Raw genomic sequence first — 11,022 nt, forward strand, 5'->3', positions numbered from 1 at the left:
GTTGCATAATGACCTCATTTTGAGTTTCATTTTCCCCTAACGTGTCGTGATTCCCCGTTTTGATAGGAGAGAATGCCTGTCCTGTACCGGAAGAAGGGCATGTGCTCTGACATGCAAGTTGTGGAAAGAGGAACTTCGTACTCTCTGTCTCTCTGAAATGTTTTTCGAGGCATATTTAAGCGTAGTTGGAAGTGCGGTGACCCTGGTGAATGTCATTTGCTCTTACCAGCTTGCCAGGATGCGTTTATTTCTCAGTTTGATAGGTGAGTAACACAAACTGGGGACAACCTGTTGAATTAATGCGTGTGTCAGATTTTTCCACTGATTTACTGATTTTACAATACATTTCGGTCTTTTCTCTAGTTGTTTCGGCGTTGCAGAAATGGACCCAGGCGCAAAGTAAGCTATGATTTAATCCTCACAAGCGTGATGAGTAATGTTTAGCCCAATAGTTTTTAATGAAAGTCGAGTGAATTAAAAAAAAATACAATACCATATCGACTTGGCTAAACTCATATAAGACCCTCCTGATTATCTAGTACCCAGGAAAGCGGTGGCATCGGTGGCCGAAGGTGACGCTCATCTGCTCTCCGGTGGTTCGCTACTACTGACCTGTGACGTGCCAGAGGACCCATCACCACTTTGGACGTTCGACTGGTTCTTTAACGGCAAACCACTGGCTTCGGGCCAGTCGTATCCGATTTGGAAAGCCCGAGTACTTCAAAGTGGTAACTACACCTGTATGGCTGTCAGGGAGACAGAGTTGAACCCGACGGGGATCCTTGAGACGCAGCTCAGCGCCCCATTACGCGTAGACATTGACGGTAAAGTTATGCGTTCTATGGTCCTTATAAAACGTTAGATTTGCCAAATATTACCTACACACTATAATTAGTCTAGTTGAATTTACTATTATAATAATCTATATTCGTTTTTAAAATTACGTTACTAGGTTAGGCTATTGTTTAATTTTATTATCATAACTAGGTGGGTGGATTATCCTGGAAGCACCCAGCAAACCAATGATCATGGAGGAGACGATGTCCCTGACGTGCCGCATTCGAGGACATCGTCGACCTGAAGAAGTCATTTTCTACCTGAATGGCAGAGAGATTTGGAGACAGAGAAACAGGACGCTGACTTTGCACCACCTCACTTTAGAGCATGGAGGGCAATACTCCTGCAGGGCCACGTGGGAAGTGCAGGGATTGTACCATTCTGCCGAATCCACCGGTGTGGCAGTGACTGTCCTAGGTAAGCATCAGTGACAGTCCGTAGCTAAAACTATGATTATATAAAGTATTAATAATGTTTCTTTTGATTTTTTTATTATTATTCTTAGATAGTAATCGTGTGTTTGTGTGTGGGCACACACATTCATGGATCTGTAATCCTTATGCATTATGTTCATAAAAGGCTCCTTTCAGTTTTCCTAATGCACACAACAGGGGTTCCCAAACTCTTCCATGAGAAGGCCCTCAAATACCACTAGGTCCTGGCCCATCACCAGCTTTGCGAGATGTCTTATTAAACCAACCAACAGTACTACGGCAAATGAAAGAAAATAAGCTCATCCTCTATACCAGCGGTTCCCAAACTTTTACCCCCGCGTACCACCGCCTATATTCTGACTCGGCTCGCGTACCCCCACCATCCGACACATAAACACATAAAAATGTAACGCATTCTATAACCCCCCCCCCCCCCCCCCCCCCGCGTTGACAATATTTGTCCGTTTCCCGGTTTTAGGTGCGTGCATTTGGTCAGTTAAAAAGTTATGAAAATTAGCCTGCATAGTAGCCTAACTACATCCACATACAATATCTTATAATAGGCCTACAACAACGCATGACAAGGATGACGAGGCTAAACTTAGGCTACCTTTAGTTTGTTTAATGTAACGCCTAGCTTAATGTTACCTTTCTTGCCCATCTGAAATAACTCCTAGCTTTGCTCCTTCCCTCCTTTCTGTTTTTGTTGTTTTCAAAAACCTGTTATATCCGCGAAACTTTCCCCCCACGGACCATCCAAGCATTCAAAAGTAACGCATTCTAGCTATTCCAGGCGTCATGTTAAGCTGCCCTTTTTTGGATGAACACATACAGAGTTTATAAATAATATTCTTTTATTTTAATGTTTCCATATAATTATGGCCTGATTCGAAATTATGTATTTATTCATGAATTAATTACAAAAGATTTAAAATGTTCATTTTATACCTGTCCGCCATTGCCCTTTTCATCTCGCGTACCCCCTAGAAGCAGCTCGCGTACCACCGGGGGTACGCGTACCACAGTTTGGGAATCCCTGCTCTATACGTTTCACCGTAAGCACTTCACTAGCAAGCATAGTGTGTGAAACTTGCATTTGGAGCTTTCTGCTTGATGAGAGCTGTCAATCCAATTTTATTCCCAGTTATAGCCGCGGCCAAGACAGATACAACAAGACCAATCAAGTCCATTTGCATCAGTGTACTCCTTCAAAACTTGAAAGATATCTCTCCCTTTGGCTCTACTTTCAAAAAGGTGTCCATTTTAGTCAGCTAACTAATTAGCTAAGCATTCGTGGATGTCAGACTTTACTGACATGGAACCATGACGTGGGACGAACAGAATATCCCGAGAACCGTAGGGCCTAGGAGGACCAACTTTTTTCCGTATGTTGGTCTCAAAGGGCCATGTCAACCCATCACATCTCATTTGATGTATAGCTCCACCTAGTTAAAAATGAAAAAGCAGAAACAAGGCGTTGGAATCGCTGGAATCTTTGCCTGACATATTCAAAACTGCACAAAATTTGAAGTGTAAGATCATTATGACACCCTCTAAATGCATGGTAAGTTTCGTGGAATTCCGTTCATGGGGGGCCATATCAGCCACACACACACACACTGACATAGACACACGCACACAGTACGCATGCACAAGCACACACACAGGCATGCAGACACACACGCACACACACACACACAGGCACAAATCACGGACACCCACACATACTCACCCATAAACACACACACACGTACATACACATAAAAACACACACACACATGCAGGCAAGCACACACACACGAACATACACACTGAAAAGCGTTTTTACAGAGAGAAGCGTTTTTACGGAGAGAATGTGCAGGAATGAGGGGCGGTCATATTTTGTACCGCTTTGCGGTATTCAGTAGAATTCATGCTTCTTCCATTTGTCATATTAAGTACATCCCCTCAAATGCTCAGTTTGTTTGTATTTGAATATACCCGGTTCAGTGATCGCATTGGTTGCTGGCCTGTTGTTTTGGAGGCGTTAGTAATCCGATGTGCCAAAAGCTAGTTTAGAAGACAGATAGCTAGTTTAGAACCCCTAGTTCATATCTTTTGAGTGACCAAGGTCAAGCCTACCTTTTTGAACAGTGTGGGGGAAATGGGGCTACTCAAGGGCATGAGTACATGTTATTTCACTTTATTAAACCGTCTTCTGTCTTGGTCACAGAAATACTAACCACACCACAGCTGCTTGCGAGCATAATTCAAGGAAGGCAGAAGAAAAGGGACTTGAAGCTGACCTGTGTAACAGCGGTCAACACCAGAGAGTCTGCGGCCGTTCCGATCCACTACTACTTCCTGAAGAACGACATGCCACTGGGCCCAGCCACGTCGTACGACACCTTCATCATCCCAGACGTGAGCGCCGAGGATAGTGGCCAGTACAGCTGCAGGGTCTCTGTGCCCATGCTGCGCCGAATGAGTTGGAGCGCCAAGGAGCAGGTGGACATCCCAAGAAGCCGCTAAACATGGAGGAGAGTACCGCACATTACCGCTAAACATGGAGGACATTACAGCACATTACCGCTAAACATGGAGGACATTACAGCACATTACTGTTTCATTACATCACATTACCGCTAAACATGGACGACATTACAGCACATTACCGCACATTACCGCTAAACATGGAGGACAGTACAGCACATTACGCTAAACATGGAGGACATTACAGCACATAACCGCTAAACATGGAGGACAGTACAGCACATTATGCTAAACATGGAGGACATTACAGCACATTACCGTTTCATTACAGCACATTACCGTTAAACATGGAGGACATTACAGCACATTACCGCTAAACATGGAGGACATTACAGCACATTACAGTTCAATTGATTCATTTAGTAGACAGTTTTATCAAAAGTAGCTTTTAGTAGAATGTAGATTCATGTTTTCATCTCATTTCGTGTGTGTGTGTGTGTGTGTGTGTGTGTGTGTGTGTGTGTGTGTGTGTGTGTGTGTGTGTGTGTGTGTGTGTGCGTGCACTGTATGTGTGTGTGTGTGTGTGTGTGTGTGTGTGTGTGTGTGCGTGTACTGTATGTGTGTGTGTGTGTGTGTGTGTGTGTGTGTGTGTGCGTGTGTGTGTGTGTGCATGCTCACTCGCTCGTTCTGAGAGTATCAAACCCATGAGCGTGGTGGTGTTGTTAGTGTGGCTCCGCAGGTTCAGCTACATGGTAGTGTAGTGGGTACGGAGCCCAAGGGTTTACATGCAGTAGCCTGAACAGTGTTTCCCACACAATTGAATTACATTTGTGGTGGTTGGTTTGCAGAATTAACTTGAATACAACAGTTTTTAACAAATTGGCACAGCGTGGTTATGATGCTAATCAGATTTAAGCACAATTTAGTACAACCTGGAAAATCATTGTGTGATGGTCAATGTTGATATCGTGGTGGGCCGCCACAGATAAGTCAATGTATAGGAAACACTGGTGAAACCAGGCAAGTTGTGCACTAAGGGCACTTAACCCTGAGTTGCTCCAGGCAGTCTGGCTGCAGTGAATTGGCATGGAAGTGGCTTTGGATAAAAGGTAACGCCATCTCTGCAGCGCACAGTGTGGCATGTGGTACCACCATGTGACCATTTCTGCCATCTTAAAGCTGTTCCACAAATGCAGGTTGTAAGTTAAGAGGTCATAACTGTGTTTTGTATTTTTTGAGTATTCACATGTTCTTTGTTGTCATATGTCACACATTTTAAACATCAAGTTATGAGTAAATATTTATTGATGGAAACGGTTAGTAAATGTATAAAAAAGACCCTAACTGTTGAGGAATGTGGAAATCATAAGGGAATAAAGAGTTTCATGTATATTTTTTAGGGATACTTGGATGTTTGGTCACCACATGGCTATGGATTAGTACAAATGTACGGTTTGGTAATTGAAATTTTCTGTTAGTTTGTTTTTTTTAGTGTGGAACAAAATGAAGGTTAGGAACATGTTCCCTATTTGGTTGTTAAGTCCGACGTCTCGGGTCCAACAGCTCTTTCATCCAAAAACGTTTACAAGCACAGCTAGCCGCTTTTCACAACTTTTACACCTTTTCAGATCACCTCCGTGAGGGTTCAATTAAAACGCTTCACTCGAACAGAGTAATTAGTGTAGCTGTGGTGCTATATCATATAATCAAGGGTGACGTCCAGGCCTCTGCGAAAAATACGATTTTATTAGGTTGCCTAAGAGTAGTAGAATGAGAGTTTTTTTAAAGGCTACTCTGAATAGCGGAGACATTTTTTTTATTTTACGGTCTATGGAATATAACAACCAGCTCAGGGATCAGTTGGACCTGGAAAAATAATTAACGGCACATTACTGGATCACAAATTATCAAGCGGATTTCGTTGCATTCCTTACTGGCTGCTTATGAAGCAAGAGTCTGGACTGTTATATTCACTGCTTTTTATTTCAGAAGTGAACAGAAGTGAAGGCTTTTGTGTCCATAGTACAGAAATCCTGTTTGTTTTGACAACGTTTTGAAGTTTATCAGGGTGTATGTTATTTCTGTGGTTGAAAACATAGGGGAAACTCTACAGGTCTAGTCTACTATACATCACTTTCTTCTTTAACTTAATGAGGCATCACATTGCTATAACATCACAGGCAAGAGACTCAATGCATGATTATCATTACACACAGAAATCCATATTATACAGGATACTCTGAACAATACAGGCTACTGAATAAAGGATGCCTGCCAACTACAACTGTTTCTTCTTGTACTCAATAAAGTTTGAAGGGGAACATTGAGACACGATAAATGTAGGTGGCTCTATTGTTTTTTGTTTTGAGTGATTTGTTTATTTTTGTTTAGAAATTGTATTGTATTCTGTGTCATAAAATCCAAGGTCTTCTGTTTTGGGAATCGGACAGGACAGGATGGGATGGATTGGGATTTCTCAGTTCGATGCTCAAGAGTCCGCTGTCGGGGCTCTCAGTTGGTGTCAGGGAAGAGCAGGAAGCCGGTGAAGGTGCTGTCGTCCTCGCTGCTGGAGTAGGCTCCGTTCCAGTCCCTGAGGGTCTCCAGCCACACCTGGTCCCCCTCGGCAAGCCGCAGCAGCACCATGTTGGACGCCTGGTCGATGTCCTGGCCGTAGAGGGTGTCCCGCGATCGCAGGCGCCGCGCGCCGTTCACCACCAGCGCCGCCCGCAGCGGCCGGTTGCGCACGGTCAGGTGGTAGGCGAACACGTAGACGCCGGGGTGCGTGCAGTTGAACTTGCTGGTGGCCAGGTCGTAGTGGCCCTCGCCGTTGTAGAAGACCTTGTCGAAGCGGACGGGGAAGCCGGACGGTGGGAAGGACTTGCTGGGGTAGAGGCCCACGCTGAAGCCAGAGCGCGGCCGCTCGTCGTGGTTCCCGTTGGAGCCCTTCATGCCGCGCATGCCCCGGTCGCCGCGTTTGCCCTGCGGCCCGCGGTCCCCCTTCATCCCGCGCAGCCCCCGCAGGCCCATGGCTCCCGGCGGCCCCTGGGGTCCCGCGTCTCCTGGCGGACCGGGCCGGCCGGCCTCCCCTCTCTCGCCGGGCAGACCCGGTGTGCCGTGCATGCCGTTGAGCCCAGGGGTGCCGGACTCGCCTCTTATGCCCGGGGGGCCGTGGTCACCCCTGTCGCCCTTCAGAGCCCTCTCTCCGTGACCCCCACACTCGCCCCTGTCCCCTTTGTCACCTTTGACCCCGGGGCCGGCCGCGGGTCCAGGGGCTCCAGCCTTCCCAGGCTCCCCCTGCTCCCCCTTGGTGGCGTTCTCTCCGGGGGGGCCCCTCTCGCCCTTCTCCCCCTTCAGCCCCGGAGAGCCATACTCCCCTCTGTCACCTTTAGGGCCCACCTGACCTGTGAATTTACAAATACAGTCACAGACTTACCTACTAAGGAATAACTTACTAACTTAATAACTTCACTGTGACCTATGTGGTCTACTAAGGAACTACAGTATAACTTTACTGTGACCTATGTGGTCTACTAAGGAACTATAACTTAACTGTGACCTATGTGGTCTACTAAGGAACTATAACTTTACTGTGACCTATGTGGTCTACTAAGGAACCATAACTTAACTGTGACCTATGTGGTCTACTAAGGAACCATAACTTAACTGTGACCTATGTGGTCTACTAAGGAACTATACTGTAACTTAACTATGACCTATGTGGTCTACTAAGGAACTATAACTTTACTGTGACCTATGTGGTCTACTAAGGAACTATAACTTTACTGTGACCTGTGTGATCTGCTACGGAACCATGTCTTGGTCATCATCAGCTGCTGCCTGAGGGCTCTTACCTCTGTCTCCCTGCCTCCCTGGCATTCCGTGAGATCCTGCTGCTCCAATGCTTCCTGCCTCCCCCTTCACTCCTGCCCACACCAAGACCAAACGAGACCAGACCAGACATAAGCAGTTAGGTTGGGTCATGACAAAACTGTTCATTCATTTATTCAGCATCTGTTGAGCTTTCATCGATCTACCTCTGTCTCCCTTGAATCCCACGGCTCCAGGTATACCTGAGAGCCCAGGTAGTCCCCTCAGGCCTGGTTCACCCTTTGCACCTGTAGTACCTGGGGCAGACAATTCACCCAAACCACAAGGTGAGGGATGACACAGGGAAATGAAAAGAAAAGAAATATGAGAAAAAGGAAATGTTAAGAATATTCCAGAATGAATTGTCCTTGCCTGGCAGTCCCCTGTCACCCTTTGACCCTCTAGGCCCCTTCTCTGGGGGGCAGCATTCACAGAAATTGAAGTAGCACTCGCTATAATCCAGGGTGTAGTTCTCCTGTCCGCCACCAGTGGTCGCTGTTCCGCCCATGCCATAATCTGAGGCCAGCTCACTGGGCACGGTGGTGGTTTGCTGGACTGCACGGTGCTCCATAGCCTGGGTGACTTTCGCAGGGCTGGTGTGCCACCCCGTGGTGGTCAGGGGCAGTTCTCGCAGAGGCTTCTTTGTTAACGAGTATTTGGGCCGCGCGGTTGTTTTAGCAGAGGTCAGGGCCACCATGACCACAAGCACCACCAGAGTCACAGGGGCCGGTAGGAAAGAGGACAATTTCATCATGTTATCTGTGAATAGAGATTAATTAAATGTGGATGGATGTTTTATTATATTAATTATACAATAATTTAAAGCAGTTTCCAAATAATTACAGACTGCAAATGCAAGAAATAGCTCATATGTTTTTCTCCACATAAAACACAAACTTGGGTACATTTCTGAAACTTAAAAAAAAAATGCTATCCAGCATCTTGAGAAATATATTGCCAAATACTCTCAAAATGTTTTTAACAAGTATGTTAATTGAAGCCACAACACAGATTGCATGCATTTACAGTATATGCCAAAGTCATTTATGATCTGGATGCAACATATTATAAACTCTACCCTGTGAAGAAATAGAGCAATCAAAATAAAAAACAAATGGCTGAAAACTGTCTAAAACAACTTATCAGTTTATGTTGTTATTGTTCACCTGTTTCATTTTGTTGTGTTATTCTGTCTCCCAGTGCCTCCCATAGACATACCACACATGTCTTTAAAAATGTAAACAGTGTAGATTCACATCATGGCTACAGAGATGTAAATTCATCACATTACTTTACACAAATGTGACTTCATCCTACAGATGCATAAATTCAGCACAAGCCATTAGCCCATTTAGCAAAGTCTCAAAGACAGAACAAAAGCTCGCCATCAGAAACTCAAACTTACCGTATTGTTTGAGAACCTCTCATTCGTGCAATCAGTTATTTCAAATAATCATTCCCCCAACAGGACTTTGGAGGGAGCACACAGGAGCTCAAGATCCCTTTGATATGGTTTTAATGCTTCAATAATCAACCGCTCTACCAATAAGAAGTGGCGTGAGTGTGTGTGTGTGAGTGAGTGTGTGTGTGTGTGTGTGTGTGTGTTTGTGTGTGTGGAGAGGGGGGAGTGGGTGGTAGAGGGGTTCTGTGAAACTTGAGGACCCAGTGACTAATCTTTTCGGGAGCGGGTGTGTGTGGTGGGGGGCGGCGACGGACCCATGCAGAACCCCCGGTCCTGTGCCCCCCCCCCCCCCCCCCCAAGCCTCTCCTTCTCTCCCTCTCTCTCTCTTTCTCTCTCCCTTCCTCTCTCTCTCTCCCTTCCTCTCTCTCTCTCTCTGGCTTTCTGAGACTCTCTTGTGTGCTGCTTTTGTGACACGGGATACAGAACCCTCATGACTTGAGTCACTTCATCCAAAACGCATGAAGGAGGAAAAAAGAGGTAAAGAGAGAGGGGGAGGGAAGGAGAGAAGTAGAGAGAGATGGATGGATGGATGGATGGGTGGGTGGAGAGAGAGAGAGAGGAAAGTCTGGCAGGTGGACCAAAGGGCGATGGAACCAGCCACCTGATATGAGAGGAATTCCTCCAGCATCCATCCCACCCTGGCGGGTGGAGGAGAGCCAGCCACTGCCCCACCAGGAGGCCTGCTGCTGGCCCCAGTGCAGCCAGACTGCTACACCAGTGGGGACAGAGTTGCTCCATCCACCCCACCACCAGCACCACCACCAGCACCACCAGCACCACCACCACCAGCACCAAAAATGAAAAATTCTTTCATTATCCTCCCAGCCACATGCCAGTAAACCAGTGTCTTGGGTCGTTTTTCCCTCTGTGAAGTTTTGACAGGTGACTCTGACAGGTTTTATAGAGAGCACACTTCTTTTGTTATGGTTATGGTGATTGTTATGGTTATGGTTATGGTTATGGTTAGGTTTATGGTTATGGTTAGGGCCAGGTTAGGGTTATGGTTTTGGTTATGGGGATTAGAATGTTGGTCAAACTATAATTAGGAGAATAGCAATAACTAGAGAATGTAATTCCAGGGAATTACGAGTGCATGAAAATGCAAAAATTGCTGCTGAATGAAATATTGTTGAATATTGTTTAAAATATAATCTAAGTAAAAAGATGGAGATCAGATAGAGAAAAAAGTTGGTGGGAGTCATAGTTGATGACAACTGACAGTTGGAATGGCCAAACAGTTAAATAGTTGAGTAGTTTAAATAGTTAAATTATTTTATAGCGAATTATTGTATTGAGGACTTATTTTGAAGTTGAAGTTGAGGATAGAGGAAACAGTTGGCGGGAGTCATAATTGATGACAACTGACAGTTTGAAAGGCTGAACAGTTAAATAGTTGGATAGTTAAAATGGTTAAATTATTTAATATAGAATTATTGTAGTGAGGAGTTTTATTTTGAAACAGTTGTGGACAGAGGAAACAGTTGGCAGGAGTCATAGTTGATGACAGTTTGAAAGGCTGAACAGTTAAATAGTTTTATTTTGAAACAGTTGTGGACAGAGTTGACGGGAATCAAAGCTGATGACAACTGACTGTTGCTAGCATAGACATAATATACTATAGACGCTGCATCGACCGCTACTCCCTACTAGCGCTGACGAGACGTGGAGCCGCCATCTTGGATCGGTCATCTTGGATGGTGCAATGAGCTGTCAGTGCATTAAATTATTCATACCTCACTGAATACCGAACAAATTTTCACGCGTTTTTTTTTTTGCTGCAAATGTCATACATGTCTGCTGCAAGGCAACGAGGAGTATGACCGGTCCAAGATGGCGGCCGCATTTCTTGTTTCCAGCAGCCAATGCAGCATCTATGTATATTATGTCTATGGTTGCTAGAGTAATTATGGTGGTTGCTATGCTGGTTGCTAGGTTAATGTTGTTGGTTGC

The 11,022-nt window shown here is 45.4% G+C and overlaps 2 protein-coding genes across 2 annotated transcripts; one reads left to right on the plus strand and one right to left on the minus strand.

Moving 5' to 3' along the window:
• The first annotated feature begins 86 nt into the window (after positions 1-86).
• LOC143122118 (high affinity immunoglobulin gamma Fc receptor I-like) lies at positions 87-6,081 on the plus strand. The gene is made up of 5 exons (XM_076282929.1): positions 87-263; positions 364-399; positions 540-824; positions 988-1,254; positions 3,484-6,081. Exons 1-5 carry the CDS (start codon positions 158-160, stop codon positions 3,780-3,782), a joined length of 993 nt encoding a protein of 330 aa, XP_076139044.1. The 5' UTR covers positions 87-157; the 3' UTR covers positions 3,783-6,081.
• An 83-nt stretch (positions 6,082-6,164) lies between these two features.
• On the minus strand, positions 6,165-8,679 carry otol1b (otolin 1b). Its single transcript, XM_076282930.1, has 4 exons — positions 7,983-8,679; positions 7,778-7,867; positions 7,595-7,666; positions 6,165-7,144 (listed from the first exon to the last, which is right to left on the minus strand). Exons 1-4 carry the CDS (start codon positions 8,362-8,364, stop codon positions 6,255-6,257), a joined length of 1,434 nt encoding a protein of 477 aa, XP_076139045.1. The 5' UTR covers positions 8,365-8,679; the 3' UTR covers positions 6,165-6,254.
• Between the last annotated feature and the right edge of the window lie 2,343 nt (positions 8,680-11,022).

This window comes from Alosa pseudoharengus, unplaced genomic scaffold, assembly GCF_046254945.1.
Source record: "Alosa pseudoharengus isolate Yale_2024_CS ecotype anadromous, Long Island Sound unplaced genomic scaffold, YU_APseudo_1.1 YU_APseudo_1.1_scf_13, whole genome shotgun sequence".
In the NCBI taxonomy this organism is placed as follows: Eukaryota; Metazoa; Chordata; class Actinopteri; order Clupeiformes; family Clupeidae; genus Alosa; species Alosa pseudoharengus.

Coding starts and splice junctions, on each gene's coding strand:
- LOC143122118 (XM_076282929.1), top strand. CDS start 158: ATGTTTTTCGAGGCATATTTAAGCGTAGTTGGAAGTGCGGTGACCCTG. Junction 264..363: donor TTTATTTCTCAGTTTGATAG/GTGAGTAACACA, acceptor TCTTTTCTCTAG/TTGTTTCGGCGTTGCAGAAA. Junction 400..539: donor GAAATGGACCCAGGCGCAAA/GTAAGCTATGAT, acceptor CTGATTATCTAG/TACCCAGGAAAGCGGTGGCA.
- otol1b (XM_076282930.1), bottom strand. CDS start 8,364: ATGATGAAATTGTCCTCTTTCCTACCGGCCCCTGTGACTCTGGTGGTG. Junction 7,667..7,777: donor GGGATTCAAGGGAGACAGAG/GTAGATCGATGA, acceptor TGGTGTGGGCAG/GAGTGAAGGGGGAGGCAGGA. Junction 7,145..7,594: donor AGGGAGGCAGGGAGACAGAG/GTAAGAGCCCTC, acceptor GTAAATTCACAG/GTCAGGTGGGCCCTAAAGGT.